General features: G+C 32.0%; 2 protein-coding genes across 4 annotated transcripts; both read left to right on the top strand.

The window, feature by feature from the left end:
- Positions 1–1,481: 1,481 nt before the first annotated feature.
- Positions 1,482–12,238, top strand: LOC137823134 (protein BONZAI 1). 3 transcript variants are annotated; one of them, XM_068628275.1, is made up of 17 exons: positions 1,670–2,046; positions 2,166–2,213; positions 3,032–3,180; positions 3,275–3,323; positions 4,696–4,752; positions 6,738–6,923; positions 7,006–7,140; positions 7,453–7,514; positions 7,613–7,715; positions 7,792–7,906; positions 10,411–10,487; positions 10,566–10,703; positions 10,785–10,949; positions 11,233–11,346; positions 11,455–11,551; positions 11,724–11,819; positions 11,937–12,238. In XM_068628275.1, the coding sequence occupies exons 1-16, from the start codon at positions 1,897–1,899 to the stop codon at positions 11,813–11,815; spliced, it is 1,737 nt and encodes a 578-aa protein (XP_068484376.1). In that variant the 5' UTR covers positions 1,670–1,896; the 3' UTR covers positions 11,816–11,819; positions 11,937–12,238. The 3 variants fall into 3 exon arrangements, with proteins under 3 accessions (XP_068484375.1, XP_068484376.1, XP_090150908.1); XM_068628274.1 differs by having other exon boundaries at positions 1,482–2,046; positions 11,724–12,238; XM_090294782.1 differs by lacking the exon at positions 3,275–3,323 and having other exon boundaries at positions 1,779–2,046; positions 11,724–12,238.
- A 7,276-nt stretch (positions 12,239–19,514) lies between these two features.
- LOC137821165 (ethylene-responsive transcription factor ERF114) lies at positions 19,515–21,926 on the top strand. The gene is made up of 2 exons (XM_068625632.1): positions 19,515–20,034; positions 21,182–21,926. Exons 1-2 carry the CDS (start codon positions 19,809–19,811, stop codon positions 21,730–21,732), a joined length of 777 nt encoding a protein of 258 aa, XP_068481733.1. The 5' UTR covers positions 19,515–19,808; the 3' UTR covers positions 21,733–21,926.
- The last annotated feature ends 5,872 nt before the right edge of the window (positions 21,927–27,798 follow it).

Below are 27,798 nucleotides of genomic sequence, written 5' to 3'. Positions count from 1 at the left end.
ATTATAATGATGGTTACGAAAGTTATTAGATAATTGATGGGTGAAGAAGTAAAATTTTAAGAAAATGAAAACAATAGACAATTGAGGCATTCATGCATGCATGGAAGAGCCAACTACATTAATCTTCATTAATCATGATTAAATTGGGAATGATTATTGATAACAAAACCTAAACAACCCTACACCAATTCATCCACATGTTCAATAACAATAAATAAAACTAACCTAATCCATCCACATCTTCAATAAAAAACTTTGAAGTGCACCACATAGAGCCTTTCAAACATTTATTTGCCGTGTTTGTTGGAGAATTTTTAAAAGAAATTTAACTTTGAAGTAATTATACATAGCAATGTTAGTGGGAGTTTCTGAAAAAGGTGTATTTTAGCCGGAGAAGTTGAAATCTTTGGCTGGAATTCTCTTAAATATCTTTTATATTGTGTTTGGATGAGGGAGTGGAAACAAAGAAGTGAAAAGAAGATGATTTGAAGAGAAAGTGTAAAGAAAATTAGAGTGTTTGGATTAAGGTAAATAAAGTGAAAAATGTAGGGAAAGTTTATAAAAATTTCTGAATGATGTGATAAATGTGATTGAAATGATATTTTTTTTAATTGATAGAAATGTAACTTTACACATTTGTCCTTGTATTTAAAAATTTATTAAAAAAATATTTTGATTGATTATTTGTGAATTATAATTGTTTTTTAATTAAAATATTTTTTTTAATTAATCTCATGCAGAACGAATATCTACAACTACATGTAACTGTTGCAACTATTATGGCACATGGTGGTGAAGAATAATAAGGTAAAATGTAAAACTTTCTTACCCAATCTTCACAACTTAGTAAAAACCCATTTTTCATTTTCTCCTCCCTTCATTACCCGCAAGTCCTTAGATACAAACTCAACATTTTTTGGCTTTTCAATCCGGGGTGTTCATCCGAATCCAAAGAGTAACTTAGGATTATATGAAAGTACCTAGATATTTTTTTATAAAAAAATAATATCTTGTTTTAATTTTAAACAGCAAATTACACTAAGCAAATTAGAGTAAGGTAAAAGGGTGATTAAGATGAAAAAAAAAGGTATAATAAAGGAGGTGGTGTTGTAGTTTATGGTAGTTAAAAGAAGAAGGTGAAGGGAGCATTATTTGAGCGTAAAGCATGGTCGAAAGAGGAGTGATGCATGGAAGGACGTCCCTTTTTGTTTGTGAAAGTTGATCAGACATTACAACTCATGTCTGGTTAGCCACTTTTGGGGGTAATGCCTCAATTCCAACCTCAATTATTCCTTTTATTTTTCTTTCCAAGAACATTATCAAACATTTCCTCACACCATAATAAAACTTTATGTTTTCTTAATGTTTTCCACCTCAACATGATCTTCCAAATCCAAACTAGAGTGGTGGGTTTTCTTTAAAGATGCTTCATTCGAAACTGGTCTGATTAAGACCTGCCACTTGCCACACCAATACCAAACGAATAGTCCAACACAGTAATAGCTATAGCAAACTTCTACTATAATTTGCATGCAACATTCATAATTCACAACTTTAAATATTTATGTACATGCATAGTTTTTATTAATAACTTTTAAATGAATTTATATAAAAAATAATTTAAATTTGCAAGAAAATATAAAATTAAAGAAAGGTGGAGACAAAACGCGTTTCTTTGGAAGAAAGAAAGAAAAAGCAATGAAATGAGCAGAAAAGTAAGATGAAAATTTGGGAAATTGCAAATTAGATTATATAATTGGATATTCTTCTGTTTGTGTGTGTACATATATGGTTTTGTTCCTTTCATTTTCTGTTTATTTCATTCCCAGTCACTGTTGAGTTTGACGGAAAGACTGAGGTCAAGCCACACACGCCACACTGCGCGCGCACTTTTCGATGGGAAACTGCTTCTCCGAAGTCACCGCAGGCCGCGCTGCCATTGGCGGCACCGCCGGAGATTTCCGCAGTCTTGCCGGCGCTCCAAACGACGCCGTCGAGCTCTTCCTCAGGTCTCGCGGCCACCACGGTCTCTTCTCTCAGATCGAGGTTCTTTCTTTTGCTTCTTGTCGAGTTTCTCAGCGTGTTTTATTCACGCTCTCACCTTTTCACTCGCCTTCAGTTACGAAAGAGATTTTACATTACAATTACCTCTTGTTGTGCTTCAGTTGTCGTTTTCCGCTTCTGGCTTGGGTGATCGTGATGTGCTTTTCAAGGTTCGTTCCGTCGGTTAAGCGTTTCGCGAATCTGAACCTCTTGCATCGTATCTTACCTATTTAATTTAGTTATTTACTTGTTTCGGTTCCGTTTGGTCGAAATTGGAATCGAACTTGTACACTACTCTGTTGTTTATGTTTTTCTCTGTTTTATGCCAGCTCAATTATTGCATATATTGGTCTTCTCTTTGTCAAGTTATCAGCACGGACATTTTGGAAAAAAAAAGAAACACATAATAGGAAAAATTATTACCATTCCAATCATAACTAATTGAATTTTACTTATACAATTCAGGAGCTGCAATCTCTGTCAAGAAGTTCTTTCACCAAGTACTGAAAATACAAGAAGAAAAGAAAATTCTCTAATCCCGGCCAAGTGCAAACTGAGTCTCCTTAGTAAAAACAGAAAAAAGTGTAACAGTTTTTTTCCTTATGATTATTATTAAGTATACTAACGAATGATATTTTTCAAATAAAGAATATCCCGTTGTGTGAAAAAAAAATGAAAGAAATAATGTTGAACTCCTCAAAATCTAATAGCTTAGCTGCCTTCTTGTTTCAGACTAGACTCTACTAGATCCTTACATTTACATAAGAGGTCAAGGAATGTCGAAATAGACTTCGTTATCGTAGTTGTGCCAATAAACCACAAGGACCAATGGCCGCTGTCAAGTGTTCATCTGTTTATAGGATTGTCATTTTTTTAAAAAATAAAGAAAAATGCTTTTAATAGCTAATGTTATTATGTTTCAGTTAAGTGAATCTCGCTTCCATCCCAGAGTTAGCATACTTAATATTTTAAATTTTATTTGATGTAGAATAATCCGATGATGGTTCTTTATGCAAAAGGAAAAAATGGAGCACTAGAGGAAATTTGCCGTACAGAAATAGTTCTGAGTTCATCAAGCCCAACATGGATTACTAAACACACCCTCATTTATCATTTTGAGGTTGTTCAGGTTTTAGTGTAAGTTTGAATCTGATATTTTATACTTCTACCAAGGCAGATGAGGATTTTTTATTTTTACCAGATTTTTTCTGTAAAAATTCTTTCGTCACAGGTTTCGTGTGTATGATGTTGATACTCAGTTTCACAATCTAGATATAAAGGTATAGTTTTATGATGGCTTGTATGATGTTGATACTTGGTTCCTTTTTTTGTAAGATGTGGTTCCAATATAAAATTTGCTCATCACATTAGATTCTAGTCTATCATTTCCAATTTCTTAGAATTTTATAAATATGGTAACAAATCTATGCATACAGTGGTTATAAGTTTATACCTGAATGAATGACTCTCTTTTTTTCTATCAATGCTATCTATATTATTTTATTGATTATCCATACTTCTGTACGTATTTTTTTCTTCTCCTTCTAAGTACAAATTTAAGCAAATCAGAAAGCTTCAATAGTTTTTTTCCCAGTTTTCTTTATTTTACTGAGAAAATGTGTGCTAATATGCTGGCTTTTGAGAATCTTATAATGTGTATTAAGATATGTAAGGAGGGAAAATGTATAGGTATCATCTAGCTTGAGATAGGGTGTGATAAATTAATGGTCCGTTATCTTGTGTAATAGTGTAAATGTAACCATCATAAGCATGACAATCCATCATTTTGAGGATTGTCTCTTGGATATGATAATCTGAGGTCTAGGACTTCATATAAAAGAATGTGAGGGTTAGAAAATGTTTGTGTTACGTAGTTGTCGTTAAGTAGTTTAATGTTTCCTGCAGTTCATCAAGCTATAACAATGACCAATATATACGAACTTATCAAATAATTTTCTTGAAAATTGGCAAAAGTTAGGGTGTTTATATTGCGTTTTTCTATTTAATTGTATTGCATGAAAAGTAACTTCATTTCAACATCATGCGTATGCTTTTTCCAACATCCTAATCTATGTTGATCTCCTTGCTTGCAACGTCTCAAGTCTTTATATATTTGTGTTGCTGTTGGAGTTACTATTCCATATGATTATGTTTACCTTTTGGACCTTTGCATTGGCTTATATTTTCCTTTTTCTTACATTTTTTAGTCCAAGACTTTTTAGAGTGGAGATGATATTCATGTTATATGCTTCTTTTTATTTCTGTATCGATATTAAAATTTGAAAAGTAATCATAGCATGTTAGGTGATAAGTAAAACCCTGCACTTTATAAAACATGGACCTTAGGAGCAGACATTAGACAATTTTGGTACTTTCATTTGCATAAATGGTTTACTTACAACTCCCTTGTGAACCACTGCATAACTACTTAAACCAGCTTAATTTTTTTTTCCGAATATGTAGATTCTGCACAACTTCTCATAACTTAGCTTAAAGGTTTGGGCAATGGTCATCTCCCAACTCATTCCATGAAAAATATTTGTAGGCCATGTTGGCCTTCTTGTTTTCCTGTTCATTTGATGTGATAACGTGTTCATAGAGAATATCAATGTAAATATGTCCAAATTTTAACTATTTGGTTTACATATGCAGATGCTTGAGCTAGATGAGCAGCAATTTCTTGGTGAGGCTACATGTGTACTATCTCAGGTATTTTGAGAATGTTAAACTCTATGTTGACACAACTCTGACAATGAAAAGGAATTCATTGCACTACAAATGAAGTTGGATCACAATGTAATTGTAGATCTTGAAAATGTGTAATCTTTCTGTTTTAAGGTCATTGTTCATATTAAAATAAAGAAAAAGAAAAAATAGGATAAATTCCTTTCTATATATTGAACACATAGGGTTATCTTTATATAGAGAAAAAACATATAGAAAATATGGGCCAAGCCCATTACATAAATAAAAATATAATAATATCGGATAATATATTATAATATCTAACTCTCTCCCTCAAATTGGTGTATATAAATTGTATGTACCCAGCTTGTTGCAAATATAATCAATCCTAGGCCCTTGTAAGTATTGATATCTCCCAAAACAATTTTTTCTTAAATAAAATAACAATCAATCTTGATATGTTTGGTCCTTTCATAAAAACTGGATTTGAGCTAATATGAAGAACAACTTGATTATCACATATACGTGTCATTTGAGTGATCTCTCCAAATTACAATTATTTAAGTAACTGTTTAAGCCAAATAAGCTCATACGTAACTGAGGTCATAGCTCTATATTATGCTTCTACACTAGATCTCTTCACAACACTTTGTTTCTTGCTCTTCCAAGAGATAAGTTATCACCAATGGAGACACAATATTTGAGAGTTGATCTTCTATTAGATAAAGATTATGTCCAATCAACATCTGAATAACATACGACTTTAGTATGGTTATTGTGACCATATGACAGACTTTTTTTAGAAAAGCCTTTAAAGTACTTCAGTATACGAATGACTGCATTCCAATAGTCTTCACATGAAGAATTAAGAAATTGACTCATCACACTGCAAAAGAAATATTAGGACAAGTAATAGTAAGATAGATCAATTTTCCAACTAATTTTTTGTACTTCTCAATATTTGAGAGAGGCTCTCCCTGATATTTAAGATGTTTGGCATTGGGATCCATGGGTGTATCAATAGATTTCGAATTCATCAACCCAATTTCCTCCAAAATATTCGATGCATATTTTCTTTGAGAGATAACAATACCAGTATTGGATTGTGCTTCCTCAATCCCTAAGAAATAGATGTTTGTCAAGATCTTTGATCTGAAAGTGTTGACAAAGGTGTTGTTTTACCTGTGAGATGTCATGGTGATCATTTCCTATAAGAACAATGTCATCAACATATACTACGAGATATATACACCCAGCCTTAGGAGACTGCTTGAGGCCATATAAGGATTTGCAGAGACGACATACCAATCCAGAAGACTCTCCTGAGTAACAAAGCCCAGAGGTTGCTCCATATAAATTTTTTCCTTCAAATCCCTAATAAGAAAGACATTTTTTGACATGTAGTTGATAAAGAGGTCATAGTTGAAGAGCAACCATGGCTATGACAAACATAAGCCATCTTTTCCATTGGAGAAAAAGCATCGCCATGGTGTAAACAAAAAATTTGAGTATAAACCTTAACCATAAGATGAGCTTTGAGACTATCAATAGTACCATAAGGACCAACTTTAATAGCAGAAATACACCTACAACAAACAACAAATTTCCCAAAACCTAAAAGAACTAGTTCCCAAGTTCCATTATTGTAAAGCGCATAGGAAGCGTGGTGGGCCCATAACCCAAGTCCTTGAATCGTAACCAGGCAATGATACCATAATAAAATAAAGGAAAGGAAAAAAATAGGATAAATCCCCTTGTGTATATTGAACACATAAGGTTATGGTTATATAGAAAAAAAATATACAAAAAATATGGGTTAAACCGATTACATAGACAAAAATATCTAACAATATATCTAACAATTCATTTGGCAACTACTGAGCTCATTAAAAGATTTTTAAACCAAGAACGAAATGCTCATTTACATTATTCTTCCCTTTGCACTATTGCAGTCAAATTTATATCCCAACAAATTGTACACAACAATATTAACAAATTGGCTTTTGCAGATAATCACACAGCGTGATCAATCACTGACTATAGATCTACACACGGAAGATTCTTTGAGATCTACCCTTCCCAAAAACTGTGGGAAGCTTCTGGTGCATGCTGAGGAATGTGTTAGCTCAAAGACTGCAATAGAGATGGTGTTCAGGTGTTCAGATTTGGAATGCAAGGATCTCTTCTCAAGAAATGTATGAACCTGTGTCCTTTTTCTTTTTCATATTATGAGGAGTGCCCGCTTTGCTACAATACATGTTTTTGTTTATCTTGCAGGACCCCTTTTTATTGATATCAAAAGTTGTAGAAGGTGGTGTCCAAATTCCAATTTGCAAAACAGAAGTTATAAAGAATGATCTCAACCCAATATGGAAATCTGTGTTTGTGAATATTCAACAAGTAGGAAGCAAGGTATTGAACTTAAATACAGATATGTCATTTGGTGTGGCCATTTATCTAATAATGTTAGTGTTGAACTTGGCCATCACACTTTTATATTGCCATTTTTAGTTTTCATTGCCTGTTAAAAGTATCTTATCCTTTTTGTTTCAAAGGTTTTTGTGTTCATGAAAACAAACTATAATTTAGAAATATTATTCTTCCATAATTTCTTTCTTTCATCATTACATAGTACTGTGTTAACATTGACATGTACATTGTGGCATGATGTTCTACATATAGTTGAATTGAAGCTATCTAATTTTTCATTTTTATAATGTACAGGAGAGTATTTTGATAATAGAGTGCTATAACTTTAATAGCAATGGAAAACATGATTTAATTGGGTAAACATCAGTACCTTCTTAATTATCTGTCCATGTTTCCATTATGTCTCTGTCTTTGCTGAAATACATATTAGGGTTGTTTACTCTTGATTTATCAGAAAAGTGGAGAGATCTCTGGCTGAGTTTGAGAACATTCATAATACTGGACAAGGAGAAAATTTATGTTTGCCGTCTTCTGGTGGACAAAACCATGATAATAAGGTCTTATATTATTATTAAATTAATTTCTATCATGAATTCCTGTCTTTCCCTTAAAGCTTATGTGACTATAATACAGGTGTTAAAGAGCCAACTATTTGTGGACAAATTTATTGAAAGTGTCCAATATACTTTCTTGGATTACTTGGCGGGGGGGTTTGAATTGAACTTCATGGTGGCTGTTGACTTTACAGGTGCAGAACAATATCCTCAAACCCATTGTACTATCTTTTGGTATAAACATAAAGATCGAGTGATGGAGAAGGACACGATAATATTATGATTATTGTATTTGTAATTTTTAAATCTGTGCTTACTTGTTTTAAGTCTTATGTTATTAATTGCTGAAAATGGAATATCTTATTCCAAGATGTGATAGAACACCAATTCATAAACTTATAAAATACAATACAATACTGAACATAAAACCATACATAATACAGCAATTCACATGCTATCCCAAAGACAAAAAGTCTTAAATCATAGAGGTTGGAGATTCTATGGTCAAAATAGTGTATAAATAGGGAAAATCCCCACCATACAAACTAATTTTGTGAGGTTGAAACCAAGAATACCTTAGACAAACAATCCACTTACCTAATTTACTTTGTGAATGAACATGAATATGAATCCTCCTTCCAACCATCTCACTAAACCATTCATAAAGTATTTCAATACTTGTTTCTCTAGAATTTTTGGAAACTGTGCCAATAGCATCTCAATTTTTTTAACATAAACTTCAACAACAATGGCCTTATCCCATTGTTTGAAGTTGGCTACATGAATCACATGACATTGGGCTCAGTTAAAATCAAAGCCAAATTCTTATGGATATTATTGGAAAGTCGCTGTAACTGAGATCATTCCTAGTCTGCCACAGTTGCTACTTCTTTTGGGACAGCTTTAATTGAACCTCAACTCAAGAGTAGTGTTCATCCCATATTAATTAGAAACTTTTGAGGCTTAACCAACTCTTATCTTGCAAATTGGTTTTGTGGGTTTAGTTAGACCTTGAGCTCAAATTGTAGAAGACAGTATACCCATGAGATCCCTTTTAATAATTTTCTCCTATGTTCTTCAAGTGGCTTGACTGACATAGATAGGGACTTGTTCTCCTATGTTCTTCCATCCCTTCCGTGACTTGAGTCACAACCCCTATAGTTGCCTGTGAAAGCACTGAAGGTGGAAGGAAGCCCATCAATTGTTGGAACCATTGGCTTAATAGGTGGAGAGACACTTGTCCTGTATAGCTTTAGACACAAGGGATGGACACTATTGCTTTTCTCGGTGTTTAATAGCGAAGGATCCATACTGACTCTCCTACCAGACTTGAGTAGCATACACCACTTTGAACTTGAAATGCATTGGTCCCACTTGGCATGCCAAAATTTATGTACAATCTTTGGTAGGTAAGCTAGAAAATGTTTGTCAAATTTGAAAACAATAGCTAATTACATGCCAAAATTTATGTACAATCTTGTGTAGGTATGCTAGACAAGTTGGTCACATCTTGAAAAAAAAATAATTCATTGCAAATACAATGATCCCATTTTCTGTTAGAGAATTAGCTAAGAAAGGGACTATGTTTATTATCTATGGGTTCCTAAGCTATATTCAGATATGCGATTTGGCTAAAATTGTAGAGAAATACGGATGAATTTAAATGATAAAGACATAAAACTGCGTGTAAGGAAATATAGTGTAAATGAAAGAGGGTAATGTGTTTGTGTCCGCTTGGTCTGTGTTTGGTTGGGTATCTTCAAGAGATTACAAATTGTTGTACACATACGTACAATCTTTGGTAGGCATGCTGTGGATCTACTGAAACTTCCTCCAGCATCCTCCTTCCGCCATTGACATGGCAATTATTCAGACCATTGTTGCAAGTCCAGCCTCCAATTCGACAATGGATATTTCCTAACCCCTATTATTAAGGCTGATTATATTATGAGATTTCTACTCTTGCAATGGTATTTAATCATTTTATGTTTATTTGCCTATACCACTAGGCACAATTATTAATTTGTTCTCATTTTTCATTACAATTTTCCTGTTTTAAATTAAAAAGATACCCAAACATATATTATATAGCTAATTTGTTATGTTTCTAACATGAACAATAAGTTCTTTCTGAAATATTTTGCTGATACATTAATTTTTAGCCTTGAAAAGCACTTTAACACTTTGAGGTTTACAATAATGGTAGAAGTTGTATTTTTCAATAAGGATGAATAAATGTAAATATTCAAACATTATAATTTAAATTTGTTTATCTTTTGTTAGATTTTTTTACTAATTTTTTCAGATTAAGAAGTATATTAGTATATTTGCAGTGTCCGGGTCTTATATTTTTCAATTTAGTCATATCTCCGTGTCCGTGTCGTATTTGTGTCCGTGCCTCATAGCTCAATAATGCTTTGGTTTCAATTTCCACTTGTGCGACTTGTTTGGGTGGAGTTTGGATGTGCACAGTTTACCTTGAGGAACCATTTATGGGTTTCCCAAAATTCTAACCCTCTGAGTCCTTGTTGTCAGACTCAACAGCTGGTTTGAGGTTGCCATCCACCACCCCAACACTGTTTTTATCTCTTGGATAAAAGTAGATAAACTTAATCTAATGGCTAACATGCTTCTGGTTATGAATGGAATGAGAGGGGAAGAAATATATTCTTACAGTGACCCTTTTCTTATTTACCAGCTTCGAATGGAAATCCACGCCTTCCTGATTCTTTGCATTATATTGATCCTTCAGGGCGGCCAAATGCATACCAGAGGGTGAGAAATGATTCTTGGTAAATTCACAACTATATTTTTAATTGATCCATCATTGATGTGCTATGAATTTTTTTCTAGGCAATTGTTGAGGTTGGGGAAGTGTTACAGTTTTATGATTCAGACAAACGATTTCCTACTTGGGGATTTGGGGCACGACCAATTGATGGTCCTGTTTCTCATTGCTTCAACTTGAATGGAAGTAGTCATTATTGTGAGGTAGAGCTGCTATGTCTGGTCTTGCTTGTATTGTCATATTGAAACAGTTCTTTATTAATCAGAAGTTTCTGTCTGTTGTAGGTGGAAGGGATCCAAGGAATTATGATGGCTTACACAAGTGCCCTGCATAATGTATCTCTCGCAGGACCTACTCTTTTTGGACCTGTCATAAGCACAGCTGCACTGATTGCCAGCCAATCTGTAGCAAATGGTGGAAGAAAGTACTTTGTTTTGTTAATAATCACAGTAAGAGTCAGTATACTTTGCAGCGTTCAATATTTATCTCTGAAAGCAAATTCTAATTTTACCTCATTGAACACAATTTGTAACTTTATTATAACTTAATGGTTCTTTGTCATGTATGTTTCTCTCTAGTTTGCCTCAATGCATCCATAGTATTATGCGCAGTAAGCATCATGCTCTATATTTATCTTACATATAACAAAAGATCACCTATCCTTCTTACTACTAAGAATTTTATAAAGATTTTTTTATCACTGCTGCTAAGTTTTAATTGGTATGCTCCAAGGATGGAGTAGTGACAGATCTTCAAGAAACAAAAGAGGCCATTGTTAAAGCATCTGATCTGCCATTATCAATCCTCATTGTTGGGGTAGGAGGTGCTGATTTTAAAGAAATGGAGGTAATAAATCAAACTTGTATGCTCTTTATACGTAGAGTTGTAGTGTTAGGTATCTGAGGCTATGAACTGTGTTTGTGAAATAATTTTGTTGTCAAATTTCTTGTTTAGGTTTTAGATGCAGACAAGGGAGAGAGGCTTGAAAGTTCATATGGACGCGTTGCTTCACGTGATATAGTCCAATTTGTTCCATTTCGGGAGGTTCAAAGTAAGTGTCATTTTAAACAATTAGGATTGAGGTAATGACGAGGGTATCAGCACCTTGTATGAAATCACGTTGATTGCACTAAGAAAGAAAAATTATATACCTTGCAAAGAATGAATATTTGGTGAATGATGCCTAACATATCAAAATAATTTGCAAACTTTTTCTCTTGCAGGTGGATTTTCAGTTGTTCAAGCACTTCTAGCAGAATTACCGACTCAATTTTTAACCTACGTGCGGAGCAGAAACATCCAACCAAGCCTCTAGACATGTAAAAAGTGTACATAAAGAAGTTTTCAATTCATTGATCAATGTGCAATTTGAGGTCTTTTCAATCAACGAATTCGGCTAAAGGGCTGAGGAAATGTTGCTTTGTGCTAATTAACAGCTCAAGAAAGGTTCGCCTGCTACCTGTCTTATCTAAAGGATACGTCTGATCGAGCCTTATGATTGGCATTCCTTTTCCTTTTTGGGCACGTGTCCTTTTGGGTTTTCCTAGATGATTGCTTTGTCTGAAGATAATTGCACAAATTGAAGTTAATGTTTTCTTCCAACTAAGGACAAAGTTTAGTCCTTCTGCCTACATTCATGATATGATTTGTAATGCAAATCCAATAATTTTGGGATGTCTTTAGATGGCATTACATTTACAAATACAAAATAATATGTATAAAAAAAACTTTAGCATAACTGAAGTCTTATTTTGTTTAGTTCATTATGCCCAATTGTCTTAGGTTTGAATTTAGAAATATCTTTATATACATGCTTAGGCAATATTGTATATAATGATTTTTCCTTGTACCTTTATATAACAAGTAGTCTTCTATAGATGGTCCATGATAGACCGTCTTTTTAAACTCTTAGCATAATCTTTTTTGTAGCAGTGTTGTTGAGTTTTATTTTTACTTCTTTCTTTGACACCTCTTACCACATCTACCCTCTCCTCACCACCATCAAGAGCCCTCAAAAGATAGAAACCACCATTTGAGCCTAAATTAGCAGCTACATTTGACAATCATGCGTCATTTTGATATTAAATCCATTTATGGATAGTCATTGGGAATTTGTTGTGGGGGTAGTTTTTTCTTTATTCCAAGGCTAATCCAAACAACTTATCCTCAGTGTGTGGTTGAGAATGTTTGGATTCCATCAGTGGTTGGAATGATAATACCCTGGAACATATGATGAGTTCGATGTCTAATAACGACACTATAAATAAATCCAATTTATTATATATAAAAACGAAGATCAATTAACTAATAAAAGATGAAAAAGTGAAGGAGTCCTGGAAATAATTGGGAGCGCTTTAAAGAGGCCTCTAACCTTATTCTGGCAATAAGAAAAATGAAGGCTCCTTAGAATTATTTTTTATGTAAGACCAAAATATTCATTTTACCTTTATAACAATTTAAAATTATTATTTTTTAGGTTGAAAATTTGTTTGATATAATTCAAGTTCATTAGTAGATATATCTCGGGGTTTCCCCTCTTTTCTAAACAATCACTTTATTTGATACTAAAATAATTGAAAAAGTATACAAGTCTAACATATTAGGAAGTAGGATTGGGTTGGGTGTCCCACAAAAAATAATTGGGTTGGGTGTCCCACAAAAATGATTGGGTTGGGCATGAGATTTGGATAATTTAAAGAGATCATAAATTAATTTCAATTTTAAATTAATTATTTTTTAATTTTCTATATTATAATTATTATTTTAAAATACAAGTTAAACCATCATTCTACAAATTGACCTAGGCTAGGACTACTTAAATCATAATCGGTAAACTAAATGGATCAAATTAAATTACTATTCTTTTAGTTTAATCGATCCATTTTACAATTATTCGAGTCAATCCATTAAATTAAACTTATTTTCATTCATATTTCATTACACCACCCCTCTATTTTTCTAAAGAGAAAAAATGTTAAAAAGGGAAGAAAAAAAAGTACTCATATGATTTTTTTCAGGAATAATTTTTTTTTATTAACTTGATGACAACATAAATATGTAATCAAGATAAATTTAAAATGTAAAAACCATTATCTAAGCTTTTCCAGTAAAACTCTAACAAACCTATTCTATACTTCAGTATTTTTTTTTCTCTCGATGACATTAGATTATTGTATAATCGTACATGACTTTTTAAAAATTAATTATTATCTTAGAGGACAGAAATAATATAAAAATATCATGTTGACCTAGAATAGCATGCTAAATTATTTTTAAATTTAATAAAGTACAATTGGACTGAAAACAAAGTTTGGCAAGGTATTACACTTTATAAGATTGGAGGTTGGTTTATTTTCAAAATTTTAGACTTCATGACTGACTTCTCTCGTTTACCTAAGAAAGATTCTGTTAAGGCCTAGTCTGACATTTTCAAAATTTGGTGCTTTTAAAATTCTATTTAAGAACCCTAGTTTATAAATAAGAAATTTTAAATATGTCAAAAATTCTACTTCTAAATAAATTAATGCCTAAACTAATATATAAATTAGTAGTTTTAAGCTTTTGAATATAGAAATAATTCTCTAATTTCAAAATATTGCTAAAAGAATTTAACACATTATTATGACTTAAATAAGAAGGCATATTAGATAATAAAAACATTTTAAATGATTTAAAACCAAACCTTTTAAATTCAAAAGTTGTAATGCGATTTAGTGAGTTATGAAGGCATCTCTAATAGGGTTACTTTACTGGGTTTTTTAAACAGCTTTCTTTTTGTAGTTTCCATACTAGTTTTTGTCATATGTCATATTATTTTAAGAAATTCATTCAAATGATAATGTTTTTAAATAATTTCTAAAAGTTTACACTAGTTATACTTTTTTATTTTTACTTAATTATATTCCAAATTAATTTAACTTGAGAATTTGTTTAACTCTATTTAAAAATTTGTACGTTTTACTAAAAAAACACTGTCTATTGTACAAGAAACTTTGAAAATATTCTATATGCTCCGTCCTATAGTAAATTTCTTTAAAATGATTTATAACTTGCCTAAACTTAGAATGTAATGTGATCTAGTCTTTCTTCGTATATAACAAAAAGAATATAATTTTATATTCTCTTAAAATATGTCCTAGCAATTTGTGACGAAATTATTACATAAAAGATAAATATTTCTGAGCAAATAGTAAAATATTAAAAGTTTTCTTTGTTTAATAATTAATAATATTTTTAAGAGAAACTCTTAAATGAATTTGAAATCATTTAGGCTTTGTTTGGATTAGAGGGTGTGGGGGAATGGAAAATTGAGGGTGTGGGGGAGTGGAAGTGTGAAGAAAGTTGAGGTTGTTTGAATTGGGGTATGTTAGAATGAATCATATTCCAATAGATTTTATTCTCCAACTCAAGTTGATATGGTAGAAGCATGTTGTAAGAGTGATTGGGTTATGAGACAAAGTGTTAGGTGTCTTATTCCAATAGGAGAATTATAAAGTCTTAGTACTTAGGTTGGAAAGTTTTAATTTGTTATACAACCATCAAAATTTAATTTATATTTCTATTCATAGCATAATAAGATATTAATTTCTTTATTTCAAATTGATTTATGTGTGCTAATGTTTAAAAAATTATCTTAACTGATGGTTTAGTTTTAAGAAAAACATTAAAAGATTTTATTCTAATTTTGTTCTCAAATAATTTAAATACTTAATAATACATTAATTGAAGTTAAGAAAGAGTGATATGTTAGTAAAATTGACTTGAAAGAGATTTATTTTCATATCAAAATAATGGCATGTAAGATTTTCTTCATGCAAATTAGAAAATAAAAAATAAATGCACAACTCATGGAATAATTTTACTAAAATATTAATGAATATATGATTGTTATTGGTTGCAAAAATATGAACATTCATACAACAAACTTATTAAATAAAAATTAATTGTAAATATTAAAATAATTAGTTATTGTATTAACTAAATTAGATACTATTTTATAAATTAAAAAAATATTGGTATCTAAAATAGTTTCTAAGTTTATAAACTAGCTTTTAAATTGGTATCCAGTTAATGATCAAGGTTTTAACTATCAACTCATTAAGATTTTGAAATTGGTAGCTAAAACTTTGATAGCTAGTTAAATACCAATTAGGTTTTAGCTACCAATTAATTTAGATTAAAAAACTGGTAGCTTAAACTTTGGTAGTTAATTAGATATCAATTAGGTTTTAGCTACCAATTAATTTATATTCTAAAATTAGTTTGTTAAAACTTTGATATCAAATTATATATCAATTAACTAATTAGATACCAATTTAGAAACTATTTTATAAACTTAGAGACTACTGTAAATACCAATAATTTTCATAGTCTCCCATATAAGAAAAACTTTTCTATAAGTATGTGTAATTTTTATCAATATGTAACGTGTAATGTTTTATTTTAAATTTATTTATTGAGAGTGCTTTTAAGTTTTCTAAACAAAGTTGAAATTGGACGTTAGGATTTTACCATTAAGTCAACAATAAATACCTATTATTATGAGATTTAATTAAGTTTTAGTTTTGTTTTAGGATTTGATTAGTCATGGACAATTTTGTTACTGTTACTAGTGGGTAGCTGTGATATTCTTTAGGTTATTCGACAAAGGCTATATAATAGTCATCTATTATTCAATGAAAGTGAACACTTTCTCTCATTATATCCACTCTTAAAAAAAAGGCTTATATGTTTTTTAACATGTTGAACAAAGACTCCAATAATAGAAAAACAAGTATATCTTTTTTAGAAGGACTAAAACACCCAAATCTTTCATTTTATCTAATAAATTTTTATTATTGATAAAAAAAATATCTCTTTATTTGTTTAAGTTATTTTTCTTAATATCAACATGAAAATCGGTCGGTCATCTACATTATCTTGAAGAATTCTAGCCTTAGCTTGGACGAATGCATGACATACAACCAAATTGGATGACGCCCATCAAATAGTTTTTAGAAAATGGGAATTGTGGAGCACAATCAAAAAAGACAATGACACAGCAAGCCACTCGGTTTCTTCTTATTAATCAGGATCTCTATCGTCGAGGATATACTCGGTCACTGTTAAATGTATCTCTCTCGACCAGGTCGAGAGATACACGAGGGGGCATGTAGCACTCACTCGGGGGCAAGAACAATTACCGCTAAGGTATTAAGGGCAGGTTATTATTGATCGACCATGCAGGACGACTGTACATATTTTGTTCACAAATGTGTCAAATGTCAGGAATACGACAGTTTATCCCATCAGAAGCTCGAGAATTTTCACTACATTCTCTCACCGTGACCATTTTTGAAATGGGGAATGAATATAATCGAACCCTTTACTCCGGGTAAGTGCAGCGTCGGGATAGACTACTTCACCAAATGAATAGAGGTCGAACTTTTGGCAGCAATCACAACTCGGAAATTTCCAAACTTCGTATGGAGAAATATTGTGTGTCGTTCCAAACTTCTCATGTGATCATCACTGACAATGGCCGACAGTTCATCGATCGGGGGCTTGCTGAATTTTATGAGAAGCTCCATATCAAACACATCACGAGTTCGGTAGAGCACCCTCAAACTAACGGCCAAGTTGAAGATGCCAACAAAGTAATTCTCAACGAGTTAAAGAAGAGACTCGGCCTAGCTAAAGACAAGTGGACCGAGGAGCTTCTCGAAGTCTTGTGGGCTTATCGATGTCCACAATCCACCACACAAGAAACCCTATACAGTTTGACGTACGAAACAAAGACTATGATCCCGGTTGAAGTCGGAGAACCCTTTCTACGACGATAAACACTGGATCTAAACCTCAACAAAGAAATCTTGTTGGTCGGCCTCGACTTAATCAACAATATAATTAAAAAGTAATTCTACTAAGCTTTCAAAGGGGAGATTTGGTTTGGCAGATGCGTAACGACTCCAGGTTAAATAAAGGTAAATTCTCAAGTAATTGAGAAGGACATTTCCACATTTCAGACACAACAGCGGGCAGAGCCTATTACCTAGAATTTTTATCACACAAATTTGAACCGAGAACGTGGATTGCCACGCATCTCAAGTTTTATTACAATTGATAATTTTAATAAAGATAGTGTACTCTTTCTTCACTCAATTGTTTTATCCCTAATGAGGGTTTTTGACTAAGAAGGTTTTAACGAGGCACTTTAAAATTATATATTCGTATCCTGCATCTTTTATACACTATTGATACAGGACCCACGTAATGGTAGTCGCTCAACTACTAGCGACCTTTATCAACTGAAAGACTAAGACATACCACGGTAAAACCAACTATCACTCGATAACAACAACCACTTAACTATTAGTGACCCTTATCGATCAACCACTCGATCGAGGCAGTTGTTTCACTACTAGCGACCCTTATCGATCAACCGCTCGGTCGAGATAGCCACTTAACTACTAGCAACCCTCACCAACTGAACAAGTATCACTCGATAACGACAACCACTTAACTACTAGCGACCTTCACCAACTGAAGAACTATCACTCGATAATGACACTCGATAATGACAGTCACTTAACTACTAGCGACCCTCACCAACCGAAGAACTTATTGAGACTCATCGGTTAGATGGAGTTATTATAACGTCATTCGAATTATCAAGTTCAAATACATCATCAAGTTATTCTACCTTTTATTAACGATCAACCTTGCGTCGACAATACATACTATTTCCACAATAACTACAGGTTATTGGTATCCTTCAGACAACATTGTCAATTAGACAGACTTCCTTGCGGCTCCGGCCAAATTATTCCATTATACTTGGCAACGACCATGCCATATATTTTGGTACTCGACATACGTTATTAATTGCAAAAATACTTAAAGGCCCGGTCAACCATGTCAAGATATAGTTGCAAAAGTTAAAGGCATAAATTCAAGAACAAAAGCTAAATTGTTCGACATAAATTAAAGATATGAAAGTCAAGATGGTTCGGCATAAAGTAAAATGCAAAAGTTAAAATTGTTCAATGCCCACATCCCAGATCCAAAAGGATTCCAAAAACCAAGAGGAAACACATTAAGTAGAATGAACCACCTCTTCGATAGAGCGCTCTCCTTCATCTTCTTGATTTTCGCCTTGGCCTTCAATTTCGTCTTCATCATCGCCTCCGACCGATACAAGCTTACCGCTCACTACATCCTTGTCCACATCGTACCGACCATCATTAATTGGCATGCGATGATAAAAGGCAGCTTGGTGAATTCCTTGGAAAAAGCAGTTTTTGCTAATGCGTAGGAGGAAGGCCTCTGTTTCCTCTAACTTGGCAGCCATCATCTTCTTTTCTTCTTCGAACTTTGCTCAGTCACCCTTCTTCATCTCTATTTATAGAAAAGCCACGAATAGAGAGAATCAGATACTCATTACTCGGCACCGACAGATCTCTTTTCATCCAAAGGCTCAGGGCATATGGCATACGAAATGACACACATCAATAGCCGTCAGATCTTTGGATCAAATTTGTTTCAGTCAGATCTTTGCAGAGGTGTAAGGTACGCTTTAATCAATTTACAAATATACACTATTTACACATAGTACTTACTTGATAGTCGGAGTACCTTTTTCAAGTCAACCCCAACCAAGTACCATCATATAAGGAAGGAGTGAGGAAATTACCGACACGTCAATAATTGTACAACCAGTATCAGATACTATCTAAGTTCTCTTTGCCTATAGAAGTATACTTATGATATCGAAAAACATGTATTTTTTTTTTTATACCATTGAGTCTATACCATTTTAATTATATCAACTTTTTATAACACAGTATCTAAAGATTTTGTTTAAAATATGCATGAAATTCCTTCAATGAATAATAAAATATGTTAAAAAACGTGACATTTTAAAAAGCTAAAAATTGATGAACTTTTGATTTTGGTGTGTACTATTTTGTTGTGTTCACACAGTGGTAAACAAGGAATCCCCACATATAAAAATCATAGAACCAAAACCCTAGCTTCTCCCCCTTCCTTTCTCATCCTCGTAGATCTATTTTCTCTCTCTTTTTATTTTATCTTTACGTTTGGTGGATCCAAACACGAGTATCATCCACTATCGAAGATTTAACTCTTGCCACTCTATGTCGATCCTCTATCCCCATGATGAAAAATAGAACTTCAAACATAGCCAATAACAATAGGAAACTTTGCAGTAGGGCCACGTTAATCATCAATTAATTTATTTGAGCATAAGTATTTCACACACGCACACTATATATATATATATCAATCAGTTGCTAGAGTGGATCAAAGACATGGAGAGAAGATCACATTCCACTGAAAGAGAAGAGGAACATGATTTGTTCCCAATATACTCTGAAAGGTCACAGCAAGATATGTCAGCCATGGTGTCTGCCCTCACACAAGTCATGGGTGGCTCCAATGATTCTCTTCAACACCATGAACACCTTTTAACTTCTTCCAACAACACCTCATCCCAGAATAATAATGAACAATCTCAAGTGCCACAACAAGATCAAGGTAAGTGTCTCACAAAGACTCATACTGGTTGCTATCCTTTTCATCATATTTCATTTCTTGCGTTCAAATTGGATTTGCTAGGCTAGGGTTGATTTTTATGACTGGATATTATTTTTTTTTCTGGGTATAAACTAAAACTCTTTGCTTTAGTCAAAGTGTTCACAAACGCCACACCTAAAGTTTGATATATTTCATGTTCAAGTAACTGTGTTTAGCCAGTGCAACATTTATTAATACTTTTGTTTTTTTCCCTTAGAACCATTATCTTCCCTGTTGAGGCCACAACACAGCTCTTCCATTTTTGTTACCATATGGTTTAGCGCAGTCCTTAAAAGGCTGCTGATTTAAATTTTGAAAATAAGGTTTAGGCTGTCCCTTTTTAATTATGTTTTTTAAATCTTGATTCTAATTTTTGTTATAATTAATGAAATAGTGTTATACCCAAAAGAAAGAAGAGACTAATTGGTATGGACCCAATAAGGTGTGTGTACACAAGTTTTGTTATTTAATAGATACAAAAGTTTCACATAGAGATAAAAGGAGAAATTTGTATAAGAGAAATAATGACATAATAAAAAGAAATAAATAATGAATAGTATATTAATAAAATGTTTGGAACTAAACGTCCAAATATTATTGACCTAAGACAAGTTTACAACAATTGTGAGAATGCCTGAGCCCCACTTAAAATACAAGTTGATGGACTAATTTAATTAGAGAGAAAAACTTATATAGGACTACAAATATTACTAGTGTTGTTATCCCATTAAAGTTTTAATTTCATAATTTATATATCTTATGAAATTCATTCTATATTTTTAGTGTGAATTTTAAATATGGTTGAAAAACAACACTAATAATATATATATATATATATATATATATATATATATATATATATATAAAAGGGTGTGTAAAAAGAGAAGAGAAAATATGTAACATGATGGAAGAAAATAGTAAAAGAGATGAGTTTAATGACTATTATAATTATCATTAGTAAAGTAATGTTAATCTGTTGATTGATCAGAGATAGTTAATGAGGTTATGATTAAATGATAGTGAGTGTATATAGGACTTATTTTTCTGAAAAAGATACTACTATACATAGAAAAGTGTTATATGAATAGTAAAATTGTGAATTGTGAAGGGAGTGGAAGAAGAAGACACTATAGAGGAGTGAGGCAGCGTCCATGGGGAAAATGGGCTGCAGAGATTCGTGATCCGAAGAAGGCAGCGAGGGTATGGCTTGGAACTTTCGACACTGCAGAAGCTGCAGCTCTTGCTTACGATGCAGCTGCTCTCAAATTCAAAGGAAGCAAAGCCAAACTCAATTTCTCTGAGAGGGTTCAAGGTACTGACGAATTTGGTTACCTCACAAATCAACCCCTTTCATCAACCACCACTAGCAATGACCAAGCTTCCAACCCTGTTGCTCCACACTTCACTCAAGAAACTTACTCACCAACTCACTATTACCATCCACAACAAATCATGGGTACTGCTGGAAGTAGCAGCTTCAATAACCAAGATATGCTTCGTTTCTTTGGGGGAGACATGTTTGTTTCTTCTCAGCCAGCTGCATCTTCGTCTTCTTCTACAAGTCTCTCTCAGCAGCAAGAAGAGTTTCTCAGATTTTCGACTCAGTTTGGAGGTTCTTCTTCTGAGCCTCCTAGGAATTGGAGGGGTGATGGATATTGAAGAGGATACGATATTGTTCATGTTCCACTACGCATGGTTTCTTTGTTTTTCGTCTGTCATGGCACTGCATGTTACTATTATAATGACATTATATTACTAATGTTGCCCTTAAGTTATTTTAATCTACCATATGTGTGTTGTCAATGGAATAATGTTTGTTTAATTCAAAAAACATACCACTTTGAGAAAGGAAAGAGCACCAAATCTTAGCTTCAACTTTGACTGGTTTGTGGCATACAACATTATATTAAACTACCAGTAATGTACTTTCACTGAATCATTAAACGTTTAAGAATATTATTATTATTATTTAAGTAAAATATTTATTATGTAGATGTGATATAAAGATTGTGGAGATGATTATATTAATTTTGATATATGTGTGTGTAATGGAGAAGATTTCTCAGTGTGTTGGTATAAGTGTGTAAAGCATGAAGCATCAAAATATGAAGCCGAATGCAGGTTTGAACACTACATCAAATTCTTTAACTTAGATGCTTCCAAAAAAGGCCTGAGACGCGTTTATATTAATGGCAGTATTCATGATTGAGTCATACACTAAAGTTCTAGAACAAATAAATACCTGTCAGAATAAATTTGGATACTCTAATATATGTTAGCAAAAATTTAATTTTACAATATATGTATATATAAAAGGAGAGATAAAAGTGCACCACTGGAACCTACTCAAATAATAGCAGCTTCGATCTATTATGAGTAGTTTTATGTTTTTCTCTCTAATCAAAATTAATATGAATATCATAATTGAAAATTGCCTGCTCTTGTTTTACCTTTTCACTTTTGAAAGAAAATTTTATTTTATTTTTCAACAAAGAATGAATAAATTAAAAAAAAAATTTGGGAATAAAAAAAATTACACTTATCATAAAATTATAAATTCAGTATTTTAGACACTACAAATTGTTAAATGCATAGGCTAAATGCTACTGTTATAAATCTAAAATTTATAACATTTTAAAAATATAAATTATATTATAATTATTATAGTATTTTTTTAAAAAATCATACAAGTTATGATATAAAGTTATTTTTAAGTGTTGACGAATTCTTTTAAAATTATTAAAGATTAATTTAAAAACAAAAAAGGCTGGGATAAAAAAATTGAAAAATATTGTCAATTGAAGAAAGTTTGTTAGAATAAGAATAAAGATTGGTTACTAAAAGAAAAGTTGTTTAATCTGCATGGAATATTTTTGTTGAAAAAGAATAATGAGAAACATTGCATTGGTGTGTTAGTTATAATTAAGTGTGTGTGTGAAACCTTCTTTCTTTGGTATTGGGTGGTTGCAAAGCGGAAAGTACCACCGCCACCACCACCCTTGAGCTTGAGTTGGCACGTGTAACAAAAACCAAAGTACAACAATTGTTCACACATGCTGCACACGACACTGTTGTCTTCAACCAAAAGCTTCTAAACTCAATCACTCCATTTCTCACGAAAAATGATTTTCCTCAAAATTGGTTAATATTAGGAAAGAAAAAAGAAGGTTGGCACATATAGCACGGAACTTCTAAAAGATTGTCATAAAAAAACAGTGTAGTTGAAACATGAATCTGGTCAAATAACTTCCAATGGAGAATATATTGTAAAATTGCAGGGTATGAGTCGTTGAATTCGGCACGGGTGACCCAAAAGTCCAGATTGAGCAAGCTTATCAACCTGCGAACAAGACTTAATTGCTGAAATTTCACTTGTCTAGGGCTCAGCTATCACTTTTGACTGTTGAATTAGTCTTCTTCAACTCTTCACTCTTTACTATATATCACCACAAATTCATAAATAATAATATAAAAAATATACCTAAATACAAGAAAATTATTTTAATTCTTTGACTTTTTTAGCTAAAATCTATTCAACTAAAATATGTTAACATTTTCAGCATCAAACGTTTAAAATTTTCTAAACTGAAAATCAAGGTCATAACATAATAATACTTGCAAAGCATCAAAGTCTTAATATCTATATGCAGTCTGCCAATTTATAATGGACAGATTCCGTGTAACTTAATCTATATACATATATATTATATTAAAATTTTAACTACCAACTAATTAGATTTTAAAATTATTAATTAAAATGTTAAAAACTAATTAAATACTAATTAATAAACTATTAAAAAATCGTTGAAGGTCTTATATTAACCTTATTGACTAAAATAAACTACATTTGATAATATATAAATAAATAATAAATTAGTTTATAAAATTAAGTTAGGTTTAAAGTTTAATAATATTAATAATATTTAATTATATTATTAATATTATAAATAATATTAATTTTATTAATATTTTTATTAATAGTATTTATATTATTAATGTTATCATTACTAATATTATTAATTTTGTTATATTATTAATATCATTAATACTATTAATATTACTAATACTATTATTATTATTATTAATATTATTATTATTATTATTAATATTATTAATATAATACTAATTATATTACTTATATTATTATATTAATATTATTAATTTTATAATATTAATAATATGTATACTTATTAGTTATGATTATTATTATTTATTATTATTATCTATGAATATTATATGATTTTATAATTGTTCATATTATAATAATATTTTTAATATTATTTATATATTTATTATGATAATAGTTGGTAGGTAATAGAGATTCGTGGATGATAATTGGTAGGTAATAGAGATTCGTGGATGATAGTTCATAGGTAATAAAGATTTGTGGGTAATAGTTGATAGGTAATAGAGATCTGTGAGTAAAAGTTGGTAGGTAATAAGATCCATGGATAATTGTCGGTAAGTAATGCTGAATTTACCTACGGATTCAGAATTTGTGGGTAATATCCGTAGGTAATGTTGTCTGTGGGTAATATGCATAGATAATGTTGGATTCAGATCCATAGATAAAAATCTGTAGATAATACTATTTTTTTTTAGTGTTTCTTATAGTGTGTTGATTTGATATTCATAATATATAAGTAATATAAAATTTATTTTACAAACGTTTTATAAGATACAATATAATACTAGTACATTTCTAGCGTAAAATTTTCATCAGGTTAAATATTACTAGACATTACGACTTTAATTATAGTGTTTGCTGATAAATCTCAATGCACTAACAAAAAGTGTTTAATTTAAATTATGTCGATATAAGCAATTAGAAAATGTATTATTATCACATAATTAATAAAATAATTAAAATTACATTTAGAATAAATTTTAAATTTACAATTAACAAACAAAAATAATAAGTTGTTAAAATAGACTATATTTGCGACTTACTATTGGATTGTCTTCAAACATTTCACGGGCAAATGTGTCTAAAGAGAAGAGAGAGGAGTGAACTTAAAACCTTGTGAGTACAAAGAGCACAGGGGAGAGAACTTTTTTTAATGCATGCATGATTGCTTATCCTTTCTCGTTTTCCTATTCCACTTTCATTAAACACATCTTCAAGCTCTCATTCTTTTTGTACTTGTATAGACTAAAATAGCATAGATAGTATCTGGAAATGCCTGAAACTGGATGTAACAATTGTCTTTGAAAGATATCTCTCAGTCGCTCCTCATTTGTCCTTCTCATACTCGCTCCTTCGTGTCTGATTGGGGTTGACCTGCAAAAGATACTCCAACAATCAAGTAACTACTATGTACTCTGTATAAGAGTATATGATGTATTTATAAAAGTATACCTTACTCCTTTGTATAAGGCTTATTTATAGTGTTTGGTAGTAGGTTATTTAACTTGGATTTCTAGGAGGTTACCCTAATTTATATGATGTTTCCTTACTTGCCCTTTATTTTTCAATTTGTTTTTTATGTGGTTGATCACCCAGTCGGTCGGTCAATGATACCGAGTGACATGGCTCATTCGGTCCCAACCGGTACTCTTGTCCCCCAGGTTCGAATAATCTTTATTTCAGAAGAGTCTAGATATGACTATTGGGTGCTTCAAGACATGAAATGACTTCTTGTCATTCTTTGATTGTCGACTGAACGACCTTATTGCTTTTGATCTTTCAGATGTTTGAATGCCTCTATTGACACTTTTATAGTTTTAACAATGTATGTTGAACGATCGTTATTGTTAGAATATATGGCCTTAAACAATAGGGGGGTGAATTGTTTATGAAAGATTTTCGAAAACTTTGAAGGTATAATGAAAGTCAATGAAGAATCACAGAGAAAGAAACTAAGGAAAGCAAAGCACAAAGTTGTTTTAGTTGATTTCCAAAAAATCAACCGGTTGTTTTTGTGATTCAACCAGTTGTTTTTATCAGCAGTTAATAAAAACAACTTAAAACAAATATATCTAAGATCAGGGAACGAGAAAATCACACAAATAAATTTATACTGGTTCACTCTTACACCAAAAGCTACATCCAGTCCCCAAAAACCACTGGGTAATCCACTATGCAATCAAAACCAGATTACAAACACCACACACCAAAGTAGTGACCTTGAACCCCTCAAGAAACACACTACCTTTGGCAAACCACACCAAGAGTGTTGATCTTGAACACCTCAAGAACACACAACACTCCTTGGCAACACAAATACAGTAATCAAGAAAGAAGGGAATAGAATACACTTGGATATTACAAAACTTAAAGTTCAGAATACAACTCAATCCTATTCCACACACTTAAGAATAAAGCTCTTTCAAATCTTGGAAAAACTATTTTTCATAAACTGTTTTTCTTACTTCAAGATTTGAAGCGTAAAACCACCTTTATATATACCAACCAAGTGGTCAAAAACATTTAATAAATGAGCCAATGTAGTTAGGATCAATTAAAACATATTAAAACCACTTAACAGAATTCTGTTAAGGTTTTCATAAAAATAATCGATTGATTTGTCGAAACAATCAGTTGAATTGACTTGACAACAAAGCCAAGCTTTTCAAAACCTTTTCAAAAACTACTATGGTAAAACAACCTGTTGTTTCGAAATTTCAACCTGTTGAAATTTCAACAACTTTTTATAAAACCCATTTTTCAAAAGGTTAAAGATTCAAATGAACTTAGATCATCTTAAGGAGTGAATTAACAAGTTTCAAACAACTAGACAACACATACAATCCAGCAGTAAGGTCTTCAAGGTTTCCTCTTGGATTTGGAGACATCAAAGCATCTTGTTCAACAGTTAGGACTAAGATCCTTTAGATGTCGCTCAGGCTGTTGAGTTGCTTTACAATTTTGAATCTCGAGCGTTTTCTTGAATTAATATAACTTAAATAAGTTGAGTCTTTAACACGAATTGATACCTGGATCAATATGATTTAAGTAAGTTGTGTCAAGCTTTAGATAGGTTGAACACCAATCGGCCGTTGAGGATTGTTGTTTTAAGAGAGTTTCCTTAATCAAAGCAGACTTTATTTAAACCGTTTGGGAGGGATTGCCTCGGGGGCAAAGCTTTCTTAGCCGAATAGTGTAAATTTAGGATATCAGTAGGGATTGTCATTTTAAGACAAAACTTCCTTAACTGTATTGGTGTTTTACGCATTTGTTCGGGAATGGTTGTTAATTGTTAAGCAAGTTGTCTTGGCCGAAGAGTTTGTTCAGGAAGGGCTGCTATTTGTTAAGCAGGCTACCTTGGCCGAAGAGTTACCTGTAGTGTCGCGTTCGTTCGGCAAGGGTTGTTAATTGTTAAGCAAGTTGTCTTGGCCGAAGAGTTGCATGTAGTGTCACGTTCGTTCGGCAAGGGCTGCTAATAGTTAAGCAAGCTTCCTTAGCCAAAGTGTAGATATTTTTAGGCATCGAGAATTGTTAGACAAAGCTTCCTTAACCATGCCAAGCCTTGGGGCATCGAAAGGGGTTTTCATGTTAAGGCAAAGCTTCCTAGATGTGTGGAAGTCACAATGAGATGAAGGGGACTCCACCTGTTGATAATACTTCAACGATCAAGTAGGTAAGAGTAGAAAATATATCTTAGTATGTATTGCATAGAATAATACTTATCTTATTTTTGGGGATCATCCTCTATCTATAGATTTTTGGCTGATGTCCTCCCTTTCGTATTTTTCACGAGAATAATATCACAACATATTTAAATA

Source organism: Phaseolus vulgaris, chromosome 9, assembly GCF_051622355.1.
Source record: "Phaseolus vulgaris cultivar YP4 chromosome 9, ASM5162235v1, whole genome shotgun sequence".
NCBI classification, from domain to species: Eukaryota; Viridiplantae; Streptophyta; class Magnoliopsida; order Fabales; family Fabaceae; genus Phaseolus; species Phaseolus vulgaris.
This window is presented reverse-complemented; position numbering and strand designations above follow the sequence as displayed.

Excerpts from the sequence above, each read along its gene's own strand:
- LOC137823134 (XM_068628274.1), top strand. The coding sequence starts at position 1,897 with ATGGGAAACTGCTTCTCCGAAGTCACCGCAGGCCGCGCTGCCATTGGC. Across the intron at positions 2,214-3,031 it reads ATCGTGATGTGCTTTTCAAG|AATAATCCGATGATGGTTCT; the intron begins GTTCGTTCCGTC and ends TATTTGATGTAG. Across the intron at positions 3,324-4,695 it reads TTCACAATCTAGATATAAAG|ATGCTTGAGCTAGATGAGCA; the intron begins GTATAGTTTTAT and ends TTACATATGCAG.
- LOC137821165 (XM_068625632.1), top strand. The coding sequence starts at position 19,809 with ATGGAGAGAAGATCACATTCCACTGAAAGAGAAGAGGAACATGATTTG. Across the intron at positions 20,035-21,181 it reads AGTGCCACAACAAGATCAAG|GGAGTGGAAGAAGAAGACAC; the intron begins GTAAGTGTCTCA and ends TGAATTGTGAAG.